Genomic DNA, 12500 nt, shown 5'->3' with positions numbered 1-12500 from the left:
TTTTACAAATTTGTGTCTCAAGCCCCCCACCACCAACCACCCACTTCTGAAAACAATAGGTACCAAAACCCCACCAACCTGGGGTTTTATCTTTCCTGTTTCAATGTAAAAATTCTTTTTACTATGTTTTTTCCCCTTATATGTGCTTTAAAAATGTTCCACTAGGCTGGATTTAATTTAATTGAAGATCTCATTCACTGGTCTTCACATGATGAGGACCAGTTCAGTTAATGGCCATGGTGAATACAAATTTGAGATGCAAATCCCATGAAGAAAAGTGTGGCCAGTGTGTTGGAGTAGTGGCTACTGGGTGATGTGGTCAGGGTGGTGGATGCTGGGTAATGTAGTTTCTTCTTTGATTTTGTGGTTTCCTCAGGTCCATGGTGAACACCTCCCTGGAGCAGCTGCCAAGGGCCAAACTGTGCTACTACATGCCCTCGCTCAGCTGGCTGTAAGTGCTCTTCACTACTGCCTACTCATACACTATCACTCAGTGCCTTACTGGACTTAGTATGCACTTCACTACTGACTACTCATACACTATCACTCAGTGCCTTACTGGACTTAGTATGCACTTCTCTACTGCCTACTCATACACTATCACTCAGTGCCTTACTGGACTTAGCGTGCACTTCACTACTGCCTACTCATACACTATCACTCAGTGCCTTACTGGACTTAGTATGCACTTCACTACTGCCTACTCATACACTATCACTCAGTGCCTTACTGGACTTAGCGTGCACTTCACTACTGACTACTCATACACTATCACTCAGTGCCTTACTGGACTTAGTATGCACTTCTCTACTGCCTACTCATACACTATCACTCAGTGCCTTACTGGACTTAGTATGCACTTCTCTACTGCCTACTCATACTCTATCACTCAGTGCCTTACTGGACTTAGTATGCACTTCACTACTGCCTACTCATACTCTATCACTCAGTGCCTTTCTGGACTTAGTATGCACTTCACTACTGCCTACTCATACTCTATCACTCAGTGCCTTACTGGATTTAGAGCAGGGGTGCACAACTCCGGTCCTCAAAGGCTGGTCTGCCAACTAGTTTTTGTTTGGTTTTTGTTCCAACCAATTGCCTTGTTTTTAATTTGCTGACAGCTCTATAAACGACCCTGGTTCAAGCCTGTACTTGAGCACAGTAAAATCATTAGGATACACTCGCAGTCTGCAGCTGTAGCCGGTACTCATACACATGTCAGATAAGATATGACTGAATCAATGAAATAATTAAGACCAGAAGTTGGCACAAAATCCTGAAACGGATCGGCCCTTATTATGCACCCCTGACATAGCGTGTTTATGGTTACTGAACCCCAGAAAAGGCAATATACTGAAAATATATTTCAATTAAATATATTACAAATATATTTGTAATATATTCAAATATATTTGGGACAAACATGCAAATGAATTGTCACTTTCAGGTATTGCAGTATGTTTTATTGATAAAATGTACCAATGAGAAAAATATTTATTTTTACAATATATTTCATAGCTGTATATTTCCCTTTTTGAGAAAGTAGTTGAAAGGGCAGTTTTTCTCTGACAGATTTGATTTAAAATGTAATCTAAAGTGGAGCTGGAGCTGTTGCCTGTTGTCTGCCACAGCTGGTCTGTAATCACATTACATTACATTACATTACATTACGCTCTTATCCAGAGCGACGTACAGTTGATTAGCAGGAGACAATGTTCCCCTGGAGCAATGCAGGGTTAAGGGCCTTGCTCAAGGGCCCAACGGCTGTGCGGATCTTATTGTGGCTACACCGGGATTAGAACCACCGACCTCGTGGGTCCCAGTCATTTTACCTTAACCGCTACGCTACAGCCCTCATCACGTCACATTCAGGGACCTAGAGTTTCAGTACCACAGTGTTAAAGCGTTAAGGCTTCATTCTTGTCCAAGAACACCTCCTGAACCGTGGTGGCGTTTTCAATCAGTTTGGCTGATTGGTCATTTGCAATCCCATCTCCCCCAAATGACTGAAGACTTAATGAAGTCCTGCTGGGTGATTTCTGTGGGTACAATCAGAACTTTAGATTACATTAAAACTAATGTATGCAGCCTTGTTTAAATTGGAATCAAACATGTGCATTATAATAATAGCAATGTCTTCATTAGTGTAGCCCGTTTCATACAGACTGCAGCTGAAAGTGCTTAACAGGAATAATTAAAGCAAAAAAACTGAAACACAATGATCGTAGTCAATTGCCCAAGTTAAAATAATGATGCAAGTACTTTGTTCTCTTTCCTCTTCACATTATTTTTTTTTTTACTAAATATATTTTCATCCAGCCTGGAGGGGCTTTAGACAGATGCATCACTCGACACTGACAGTGTGTCCCTGAAGGGCGGTTGAAGGATAATACCGTTTTTAGCGTCTGCAGGAAGGCAGCTGGGGTTCTGTGGCTGTTCGGCCCCTCCTGTTGAGAAGAGACTGATCAGAAGTCTCGTCACATGTCCTCGATGTGTGGCTGTGAAATTGAGCTGGGCCCGGGGGGGCCAGACCCCGCCCTGGGAAGACCGCGATACGCTCTTTCTAATGACACCCCAGGCCCTCGCAGCCCGGAAGATCATCGACACTCGGTCTGATCGGTGGTGGCGGTTTTTGTCATTCCGCTGCGCTGTATTCCGTTTTATCTAGCGCCCTCTCAGGCAGTGGTTCCCCGACTCGGTCCTGGGGCCTCCCTGAGTATGCTGTTGTTTTCGTTCCAACCATAATTGCAAGCACTTAATTTGGCTTAATTAGGTGCTTCATGTTTTGAGGAATTGTGTAAGCCATGTTAGAAATAGCTGTTCGTGCCAAGAGGTATAACATTTAGGGTTAGGGATAAGGTTAGGGTTTGGGATATGATGAGGGTTATGGTCAGGATTGGGGTTGGGGTTGATGATAGGGATGAGGTTAGATTTAAGGTTAGGGATGAGGTTAGATTTAGGGTTAGGGATAAGGTTATGGTTATTGTCAGGATTGGGGTTTGGGTTAGGGTTTGGGTTATGGTCAGGGTTTGGGTTTGGGATATGGTTATGGTTATGGTCAGGATTTGGGTTTGGGTCAGGGTTATGGTCAGGTTTGGGGTTGGGGTTAGTTTTAGGGATGAGGTTAGATTTAGGGTTAGGGATAAGGTTATGGTTATGGTCAGGGTTTGGGTTTGGGATATGGTTATGGTTATGGTCAGGATTTGGGTTTGGGTCAGGGTTATGGTCAGGGTTGGGGTTGGGGTTAGTTTTAGGGATGAGGTTAGATTTAGGGTTAGGGATAAGGTTATGGTTATTGTCAGGATTGGGGTTTGGGTTAGGGTTTGGGTTATGGTCAGGGTTTGGGTTTGGGATATGGTTATGGTTATGGTCAGGATTGGGGTTTGGGTTAGGGTTTGGGTTATGGTCAGGGTTTGGGTTTGGGTTTGGGATATGGTTATGGTTATGGTCAGGATTTGGGTTTGGGTCAGGGTTATGGTCAGGTTTGGGGTTGGGGTTAGTTTTAGGGATGAGGTTAGATTTAGGGTTAGGGATAAGGTTATGGTTATGGTCAGGGTTTGGGTTTGGGATATGGTTATGGTTATGGTCAGGATTTGGGTTTGGGTCAGGGTTATGGTCAGGGTTGGGGTTGGGGTTAGGGTTAGGGTTATGGTTATGGTCAGGGTTGGGGTTAGGGTCAGGGTAGGTATTAGCATCCTGTGCTGTCACTCACTCTGAGAGTGAGAGTGTGTTCTCTTTTAGGGGGCTCTTAGACCCAGGCTCTGTGTTATTTACTCCGGGGGGGGGGGGGCATATTTAGCTCTGCCTTTTACATTCTGTGAGAGAGTGTGACTCCATCTCACAGTGAGCACAGTCTGTCCTGCCTGTACATGTCAGTGTTGTCCTCGCCCTTTCCCATTCGAATTCTCAGTCCTTCTTTCCGTATCTCTCTCTCGCTCTTGCCATCTCTCTCTCTCTCTCTCTCTCTCTCTCCCCATATCTTAATCTCGCCCTCGCACTCACTTCCAATCTCTGTCTTTCGGGGGGGGGTTTCTGGACTCTGTGTGCTTTCTCAGATCATAGTGTCTGAAATGAAGGATCCTTAAAAGTCAAGTTAAACAGTGTTTCATTCTCGTTCTCTCTTCCTCCCCCTCCCCCTCTCCCCCTCTCTCCCTCTCTCCCCCTCTCTCCCTCCATCTCTCTCGCAGGGATTTTGAGGGGAACCGGCTGCAGACGCTGAACTTCAGCACCCTCCTGAGCTGTGAGGAGTTGACCGTTCTGTGAGTGACCCCACCACACCGGCACACCAGAGGGGGAGATCCATAGAGGAGGCTCAGTACAGTATTTATGGGGTTGTTCATACCTATTCCCTGGTGTAAAATCCAGCTATGACCAGCCACCAGATGTTTCAAATCAATTTTTGGACTTATTGGTTTTCTGCTGCTGTAGCCTATCCACTGAAGACGCGTTGTCACATTGCATTACATTAATGGCATTTGGCAGACGTTGATTAGACTAAGCAGGAGACAATCCTCCCCTGGAGAAATGCAGGGTTAGTGGCCTTGCTCAAGGGCCCAACGGCTGTGCGAATCTTATTGCAGCTACACCGGGGATTGAACCACCGACCTTGCGGGTCCCAGTCATGCACCTTAACCACTACACTACAGGCTGCCCCGCCCCGTGTTGTGTGTGCGCAGAGATGCAGTTCTGCATACCAGTGTTGTAATGTGTGGTTATTTGCCTTACTGTCACCTACCTGTCAGCTTCGACCAGTCTGGCCATTCTCCTCTGACCTCTCTCATTAACAAATATTGTCATTAACAAACTGGTGTACAGGTCTACCGAATGAAGAGCTCAGTGAGTGTGCATGTTTTTTTTAATGTATTGCAATATCAAGAGTATAACATTGTTCTGTACACCTCCCATTTTATAAATAGTTATATTTTTTGTACAATTTCAGATAAACATGTTTTCTATTGGTAAAATGTTTTGGAGCTGTTGGTCCCAGCCCCTTTTGTCAGTGCATTCTGAAGCGTGAAGTTAAAAAGCGCGTGAAATATGTTTTTTCAGGGTATGCAAATATTAACGGCACACTGTAGCTTAACATCTCATTTCTCACTGCATACTCTGTGGCATTCATTTGCAAAAACTGAATTTATTCAGCAAAGCTTTGTGCCCCTCTGTCCTTTGTTGGGTTGTTTCTGTCACACGCCTGGCATTTAAACTTTCATAAATTCGCGAAAAGGACATTTGGATCTGTAAGGACCTAGCCAACACTTAATAACGGCACGGCTTACTGTGATTCAGAGGATGGGTCACATGGGCGACATGGCTCAGGCAGTAAGAGCAGTCGTCTGGCAGTCGGAGGGTTGCCGGTTCGATCCCCCGCCCGGGTTGTGTCGAAGTGTCCCTGAGCAAGACACCTAACCCCCAAATGCTCCTGACGAGCTGGTCGGCGCCTTGCATGGCAGCCAATCGCCGTCGGTGTGTGAGTGTGTGTATGAATGGGTGAATGAGAAGCATCAATTGTACAGCGCTTTGGATAAAGGCGCTATATAAAATGTCACTCACTCACTAATAGGCGAGGTCGTATTCATAGCCGTGTCGTTGTACCTCGTTAGGCTCACATTACACTCCCTGCCTCTGGCCTTTCGGTCCCGTCGCATCTTTGTATTCCCAACAATAACACCGATCTTCTCCAGTGGTACACGTCTCCCTGAAGAAGAGTGTCTGCTCGGGGATGGCAATGTGGTGTAAAGTAACTGTGACTCATCGGACAGCCGGCTGTGATTTAAAGGATAGCTGGCCACGCCGACGGAAGAGTTTATGGTTCCAGCGAAGACAAAAATAATCTATCCATCTTCTCTTCCGCGTATGAATCCTAGTGACAAATGGTCGCCTATCGCCAGGCTGTTCCGGCCTGACCAGTCCTTAACCGCGACTTGGCATGTTGGTGTTTAATGATTCATGAATGTCAGGCTGTAAGTTGCCATAGAAAAGAGCGTCGGCAGAACGGCTGAAATGTAAATTCATTGCGCACTGGCGTCGCTGTTTTCGTTGGAGTTGTTATCTATCGCTCAGCACGTTCTGCGCGTATTGTGCGCTGTCAGTCGCTGCAGATGACTGCTGTTCAGCCAGCGGGCGGCGGGGGACTCGTGTGGGGGAGTGCGACCTTTTCGTAACCATTGTGCCGCTGGCGGGACACGCCGTGACCTTTTTGTTGCCTTTTTTGTGCCATCGTCCGGAAAAAGATGAGTCAGCGCTGCTCCAAATGGGAGTCCCGGATCAGTGAAATGCCGGGAGTCTGCATGTCAGCCTCTGGCTGAAATGTCAGACGTGCTGAAGGAGATTAATCTGTTTGTGACTGAACTGCTCTCTATCCCGCTGTCACTCTCGTTCTTGCTCCCTCAGAGTTGAGTGGTTAGAGCCGTTTAAGGCAATTTAGAGCTTGTTTGGTTTCCCAAATGGCCGTTCCGTTTGAAGGACGAACCTGCTATACTGCAGTGCCTCTGGCTCATAATTTGGTGTCTGTCTATCGGAGCAAAAAGTCTGACTCTCTGGTTATTCTCCGTGCAGAATAGTGTCTATAGCGGTGGTAACCAACCCTGATCTACCATCCTGTACGTTTTCACTCCAGCCCAAATTAGGTACTTCTGACTCCAGTAGGAAGCAGCTCAACAACATTTAGCTGGCAGTGAAAACCTACAGGATGGTAGATCTCCAGGAAGAGGGTTGGGCAGCCCTGCTCTAGTTGTTCAATGATTGTAAAGGTCGTGGACAGAAGAACCAAATAGCAGATCGAAGACCTAGCAGACTCAGGGATAAAGTGAGTGAGCAGGAGTTGGGTGAAGAAAAGTTCTGGAGGATGGTTGGAGGTCCAGAGTGAGCAAGGGTCAGATCCGGGGTTTGGCAGAGGAGCAGGCGGGTGGCGGGACAGGAAACAAAAACAAAAAACAAGCAGGACAACTCAAAGACAGGGAACACATGTGAATGCAATAAATGAGTAAACACATATGGTACATGAGCCCTGTGTCGTCACCAGGGGCCACCACCTGCAGTTCTGAGCCCCACGACAAAAGCGGTAATTGGGCCACCCCACCCTGGAAAATCCGATGTAAATACAATAATATATGAAAAAATTTTTAATCTCATTTAAAAGGTTGTGTCTGCTTGGAGCCCATTCACCTTGGTATCTTTGAAGCTCGATATTTGAAAAGCACAAAGCAGTGAGAATGCAGATAGAACTTTTTTTTAATCCCAAGGCTGCAGGCTGTAATATGAGGCATTTTCCCAGGGCCCTTAGAGTTACCTTCTAAGGGCTCACTTCCCCTCTGTTTTACCACGCCTTTGGTTGTGACCTTCACCATTCACATCATCCATCGCCCCTCCTCAGGTCTCTGCGCGACAACAGAATGAGGAAGCTTCCGGCAAACACTTTCCAGTCACTGCACTTGCTGGGGGAACTGTAAGTCACTCACACTCATTTTGACATTTTTCACTTTTCTTTTTTGGGAGGTGAATGGAGCAGGCGTGACTTGACCATCCTGTATCAGGCGTGACTTGACCATCCTGTATCAGGCGTGACTTGACTAGCCTGTATCTGGCATGACTTGACTAGCCTGTATCAGGCGTGACTTGACCATCCTGTATCAGGCGTGACTTGACCATCCTGTATCAGGCGTGACTTGACTAGCCTGTATCAGGCGTGACTTGACTAGCCTGTATCAGGCGTGACATGAGTAGCCCGTATCAGGCGTGACTTGACTAGCCTGTATCTGGCGTGACTTGACTAGCCCGTATCATAACCCCCACCGCCCCTTCCCCCAAACAGCCTACCCAGAGCTAAAATATCCCACAACACCCTGCTCAGGTAAGGGTTTGGGAATGTGTCCATTATCATTCTCATTTGAGGTTCTGAGGAAAGTGGAAAATGCCTTTGGACATTATTATAAAATGGACATTTTTTCTTAAACGCAAGCTCAAAACCTACTTTATTCATCAGGCTTTTAACTTGGTTGTGTTATTGTTTTTTTGTATCCTATTTTCATTCTTTGATGTTTATCTCATTTTATTTGTTCTGTTGTATTTGCCTGATGCATCTCGACTCTCTTGTGCGTTAGTCTGTATCGTAGTAATATTTTCATCTCCTGTCTTTTATCTCCTGTACTGGAAAGCACTTTGAAGTGTTTTTTTGCTATGTGAATAAAAATGTGCTGGTTGATTGAGTGTGTGATCGTGCCAGACTCAGCTCTGTTCCTCAGCAGATGCAGATCTCCACTGCCCATGTGCGCCAACTCCCAGACCCTCTCTCTGTGTGGTGTGGAAGCAGATACCCTTCCCTGCCTCCAGTTAGCCATGGAAATCCTTTAATTCTCACCATGAATTATTTTGTGCTGTAATTGGTGTGGTCTGTTTTTTCTGTGCTGGGGACAGCCTGTCCTAAAGCCTCTTTACTCATGTTCCTTCCTGGTGTTTTTCAGCGACTTGTCGAACAACAGGATCACAGATCTCCCACACAGCATTTTCAATGGGCTGAAATCTCTGCAGATTCTGTGAGTCTAATGGAACGTTAATTAGCATCAATTAGCGGCATGATTCACATCCGAGCAAATATTTACTGTGGAATTAGAACTGCAGTGGTGTTTTTCTCACACTAGTGTCCATCTTGGAAAATGACTGTTATTCTTGTTTTTTACAGAAACATATCCCACAACCCCTTGCACCACGTCCGCCCCAGTCAGTTCGACCCCCTGGTCCAGCTCCAGTCACTGTGAGTTAAGACAAACTCCTCGCTGTTACTTAAATCAGTTAATCAAGCAGGTACTCGTTCAGGGTCATTATCCGTACCCACGGAGACCAGCTTATAGCTTTCCAGCAGGGTTTGTTTTGTTCTGTAACACAGTCATATTTTAATGAGCAAACGCTCACAGGTTGTGGACAAATAGTTAGTGCTAAGTGGCTTGTTATGGTCCACTGGTTGTCATGGTGACACAGTCTGTCGGTCGGGTGTCAAGCTGGTCTGTGGGGCTGTGGCTGGTTTGTGATTGGTTGAAGCATCACCTGAAGTCCTTTATTCTCTATAGTACATTAATAATAGAAAAGGCTTTACAAAAATACATGTATTTATCTTCTCATTGTTATGAAAAGTGATATTGAGAGATTATAAATCAAATTTACAGTGGAAAACTGGAATAAGTGATGATCATGTTTCGTGTTGTTTGTGTTGTATGTGAATCGCAGTGGGCTGGAGGGGATCGATATCCCAGACATCCAGACTCGGATGTTTCGTCCAATGGCGAATCTCTCCTACATGTAGGTATTAAACAGCGGTTTCACAGAACACCCTAAAACATCTTTACCCTGTTCATACCAGTGTAATCGGCATAGTTCCTTAGTGCTAGCAACAAAAAAAAAGGATTTGTTGTATGCTCTTGTCCGTTCTTTTGGAAATGGAATATTTTAAAAATATTTCGAAAATACAATCAAGTATGTAAACACCACAATAGATTTAGATTTGTTTCAGACATTGAGGCACATTTTATTACAGTATACTGGTGTGAAATACAGTATATTCATCATTATATGCCCACATACCATAATTATGATATATTGCATATATTGCCTTATGTTTCCCTGGGGTAAGGGCGTCCATCTTGTTTCAGATACGATGGCAGTATGTCTCCCTGGTGAAAGGGCGTCCATCTTGTTTCAGATACGATGGCAGTATGTCTCCCTGGTGAAAGGGCGTCCATCTTGTTTCAGATACGATGGCAGTATGTCTCCCTGGTGAAAGGGCGTCCATCTTGTTTCAGATACGATGGCAGTATGTCTCCCTGGTGAAAGGGCGTCCATCTTGTTTCAGATACGATGGCAGTATGTCTCCCTGGTGAAAGGGCGTCCATCTTGTTTCAGATACGATGGCAGTATGTCTCCCTGGTGAAAGGGCGTCCATCTTGTTTCAGATACGATGGCAGTATGTTTCCCTGGCGAAAGGGCGTCCATCTTGTTTGAGATACGATGGCAGTATGTTTCCCTGGCGTAAGGGCGTCCATCTTGTTTCAGATACTTTAAGAAGTTCCAGTACTGCTCGTACGCGCCGCACGTGCGGAGGTGCCGGCCCAACTCGGACGGGATCTCGTCCTTCGAGGACCTGCTGGCCAACATGGTCCTGCGCGTGTCGGTGTGGGTGATGGCCGTCATCACCTGCTTCGGCAACCTCTTCGTCATCGGCATGCGCTCGCTGATCAGGGCCGAGAACAACCTCCACGCCATCTGCATCAAGGTCCTCTGCTGTGAGTCCCACAGAACTTCATTTATCCTCATGTATCATCCTCTGCTGTGAGTCTCCTCTCCTCTGTGAGTCTCCTCTCCAGTCTTCATTTCATCTATCTTCATTCATTATCCTCTGCTGAGTTTCACAGAACTTCATTTATCTTTATATATTACCCTCTGCTGTGAGTTTTACAGAGCTTAATTTATCTTTATTTATTATCCTCTGCTGTAAGTTTTACAGAACTTTCACAGATTTCAATCACATCAAAACGGTGAATCATATTAATTGATGATCATCTTCCAAAAAGACTGTTCTATTATATTGTAGGCTGCCACTTCTTATCACACCACTGTTCACAAGTGATTATGAAATCATTTAAACTAAATTGAGTTTTTACCCTTTCATTTACTATCTGATGTGAATATCGGACAAAATTCAAAGTCAAAATAAGCAAAATAAATGCAAATGTTATTTTTCAAACATTTTTTAAATATCAGCTGGATATGCCAGTTAAGTTTGACTCCCTTTCATTTATGTTTTGAACTATTATTTCATTTTTATAGTTTGAATTTTATTCTACCGGCATGGCACTTTGAAGATGATTCACTCATGAGTAGATACGCAGTTTGATGATGAGGTTTTTCATGCTCAGGTTTGAGTGAAAAAGCAATGTCTGATCAATAGTTTTGAAGACTCCATTTGAAGTGATGGGGGACTGGCGGTGGTAAAGGCTGGAAAAGCTTTCATACGCCATCGCAGTGAACCGCTGCGGATAAGGACGATATCGGACCTTACGTTTGACTCATGGATGGAAATTTCGGCCCGCTCCAGCAGAGAGTAATCGCAGAGGCTGATACGGGCATTGAGGTGAAAATGATCGCTGACATTCAGAGTAAATGGCCCACTGTAGGACGGTTGAGCAGAGAGTGCTGCAGTCTGTACTTTTCAGATAGGTATTTGCATTATGGGGTTTGGCCATCACTAGTTCTTTACTGCCTCATTGAATCAACATTTTAAATCGGGCAATTACACGGACGGACTCACCGATGAGAGGAGAGGTCCTGCACCTGCCCCAGACTGATGAGGTCATTGACCACGTAGTAGCATGCTACTCGGCATACTACATACTACTAAATTTCTACTAATCATTTCAGGCTCATTTTCATTGAATTGTAATACGAGTAGAATGCTAAGTATGCAGTTTAGAACACGGTGTTTGTCAGGGTGTGGAATTTTACATCAGCACTTTTCACCATCAGGATCGTGCGTAAAGGGCAAAGCCGTTAACCTTTCAAATCTACAGCAAATTACATCAGAACAATTACCCCGAGAGCCTTAAACTCAGCGACTGATCCAACCAAAAGAAGTCAGGTAAAGTTAGAAAACTGAGTAACCAACTGCTTTAACTGATTAAATATAGCATCAGCTCACTGAGTTGGAGAGGCAACAATTAGCTCAGCCTCACCAGGGAATGATAGTGGGTAAGCAGGCATCGCCATTGGTCTCAGTGCTCTCTAGCGGCCACTTCTGGTCAGACCAGGCACCTGCAGACCCATAAACTATAAGAAATACACTGACCTCGATGTTCTCTGGCGACATGGGAGTATGTATGATTGGTGGTGTATCGGCAAAGTAGAAAAATATAGAGAAGAGGCGTCGCATGAATCAGAGGAGCGGACCGGTATCAACCTCCCGATGGCGGCGGGGACGGTTGCTGCTGGGAGATAAAGTTTGGCTCTGGGAAAATGGGAAAAATCAGCCAGTAAAATATAACTGAAAAAAACCCCGTATTGAATTAGATGTGGCGCAGCGGTGAAAAGCTAGCTGAGGCTTATATGGGCCAGCTCTGCCCTGAAGCCTGAACAGACCCAGCGTGTGGCGGTAGTGTGAGGATCCTGTCGTGTGTGTGTGGTAGTGTGCTGGCCGTGTCGTGTGTGTGTGTGTGTGTGTGTGTGTGTGTGGTAGTGTGCTGGCCCTGTAGTGTGTGTGTGTGGTTGTGTGCTGGCCCTGTTGTGTGTGTGCAGTAGTGTGTTGGCCCTGTCGTGTGTGTGGTAGTGTGCTGGCCCTGTCTCGTGTGTGTGTGTGTGTGTGTGGTAGTGTGCTGGCCCTGTCTCGTGTGTGTGTGTGTGTGTGTGCGGTAGTGTGCTGGCCTTGTCTCGTGTGTGTGTGTGTGTGTGTGGTAGTGTGCTGGCCCTGTCTCGTGTGTGTGTGTGTGTGTGTGGTAGTGTGCTGGCCCTGTCTCGTG

General features: G+C 45.6%; 1 protein-coding gene across 1 annotated transcript in view; it reads left to right on the top strand.

Annotated features, from left to right (window-relative positions):
• Positions 1-12500, top strand: part of rxfp2a (relaxin family peptide receptor 2a) — a 49577-nt gene that overhangs the window by 29722 nt on the left and 7355 nt on the right. Inside the window, exons 9-15 of the mRNA XM_061249474.1 lie at positions 377-451; positions 4191-4262; positions 7376-7447; positions 8463-8534; positions 8681-8752; positions 9223-9294; positions 10045-10274. Coding sequence (XP_061105458.1) covers positions 377-451; positions 4191-4262; positions 7376-7447; positions 8463-8534; positions 8681-8752; positions 9223-9294; positions 10045-10274 — 665 coding nt within the window. The remainder of the gene's footprint in view (positions 1-376; positions 452-4190; positions 4263-7375; positions 7448-8462; positions 8535-8680; positions 8753-9222; positions 9295-10044; positions 10275-12500) is intronic.

The sequence above is a fragment of the Conger conger genome, chromosome 7, assembly GCF_963514075.1.
Source record: "Conger conger chromosome 7, fConCon1.1, whole genome shotgun sequence".
Lineage (NCBI taxonomy): Eukaryota > Metazoa > Chordata > Actinopteri > Anguilliformes > Congridae > Conger > Conger conger.
Note: the sequence above shows the minus strand (reverse complement) of the source record. Positions and strands in the feature narration are given on the sequence as shown.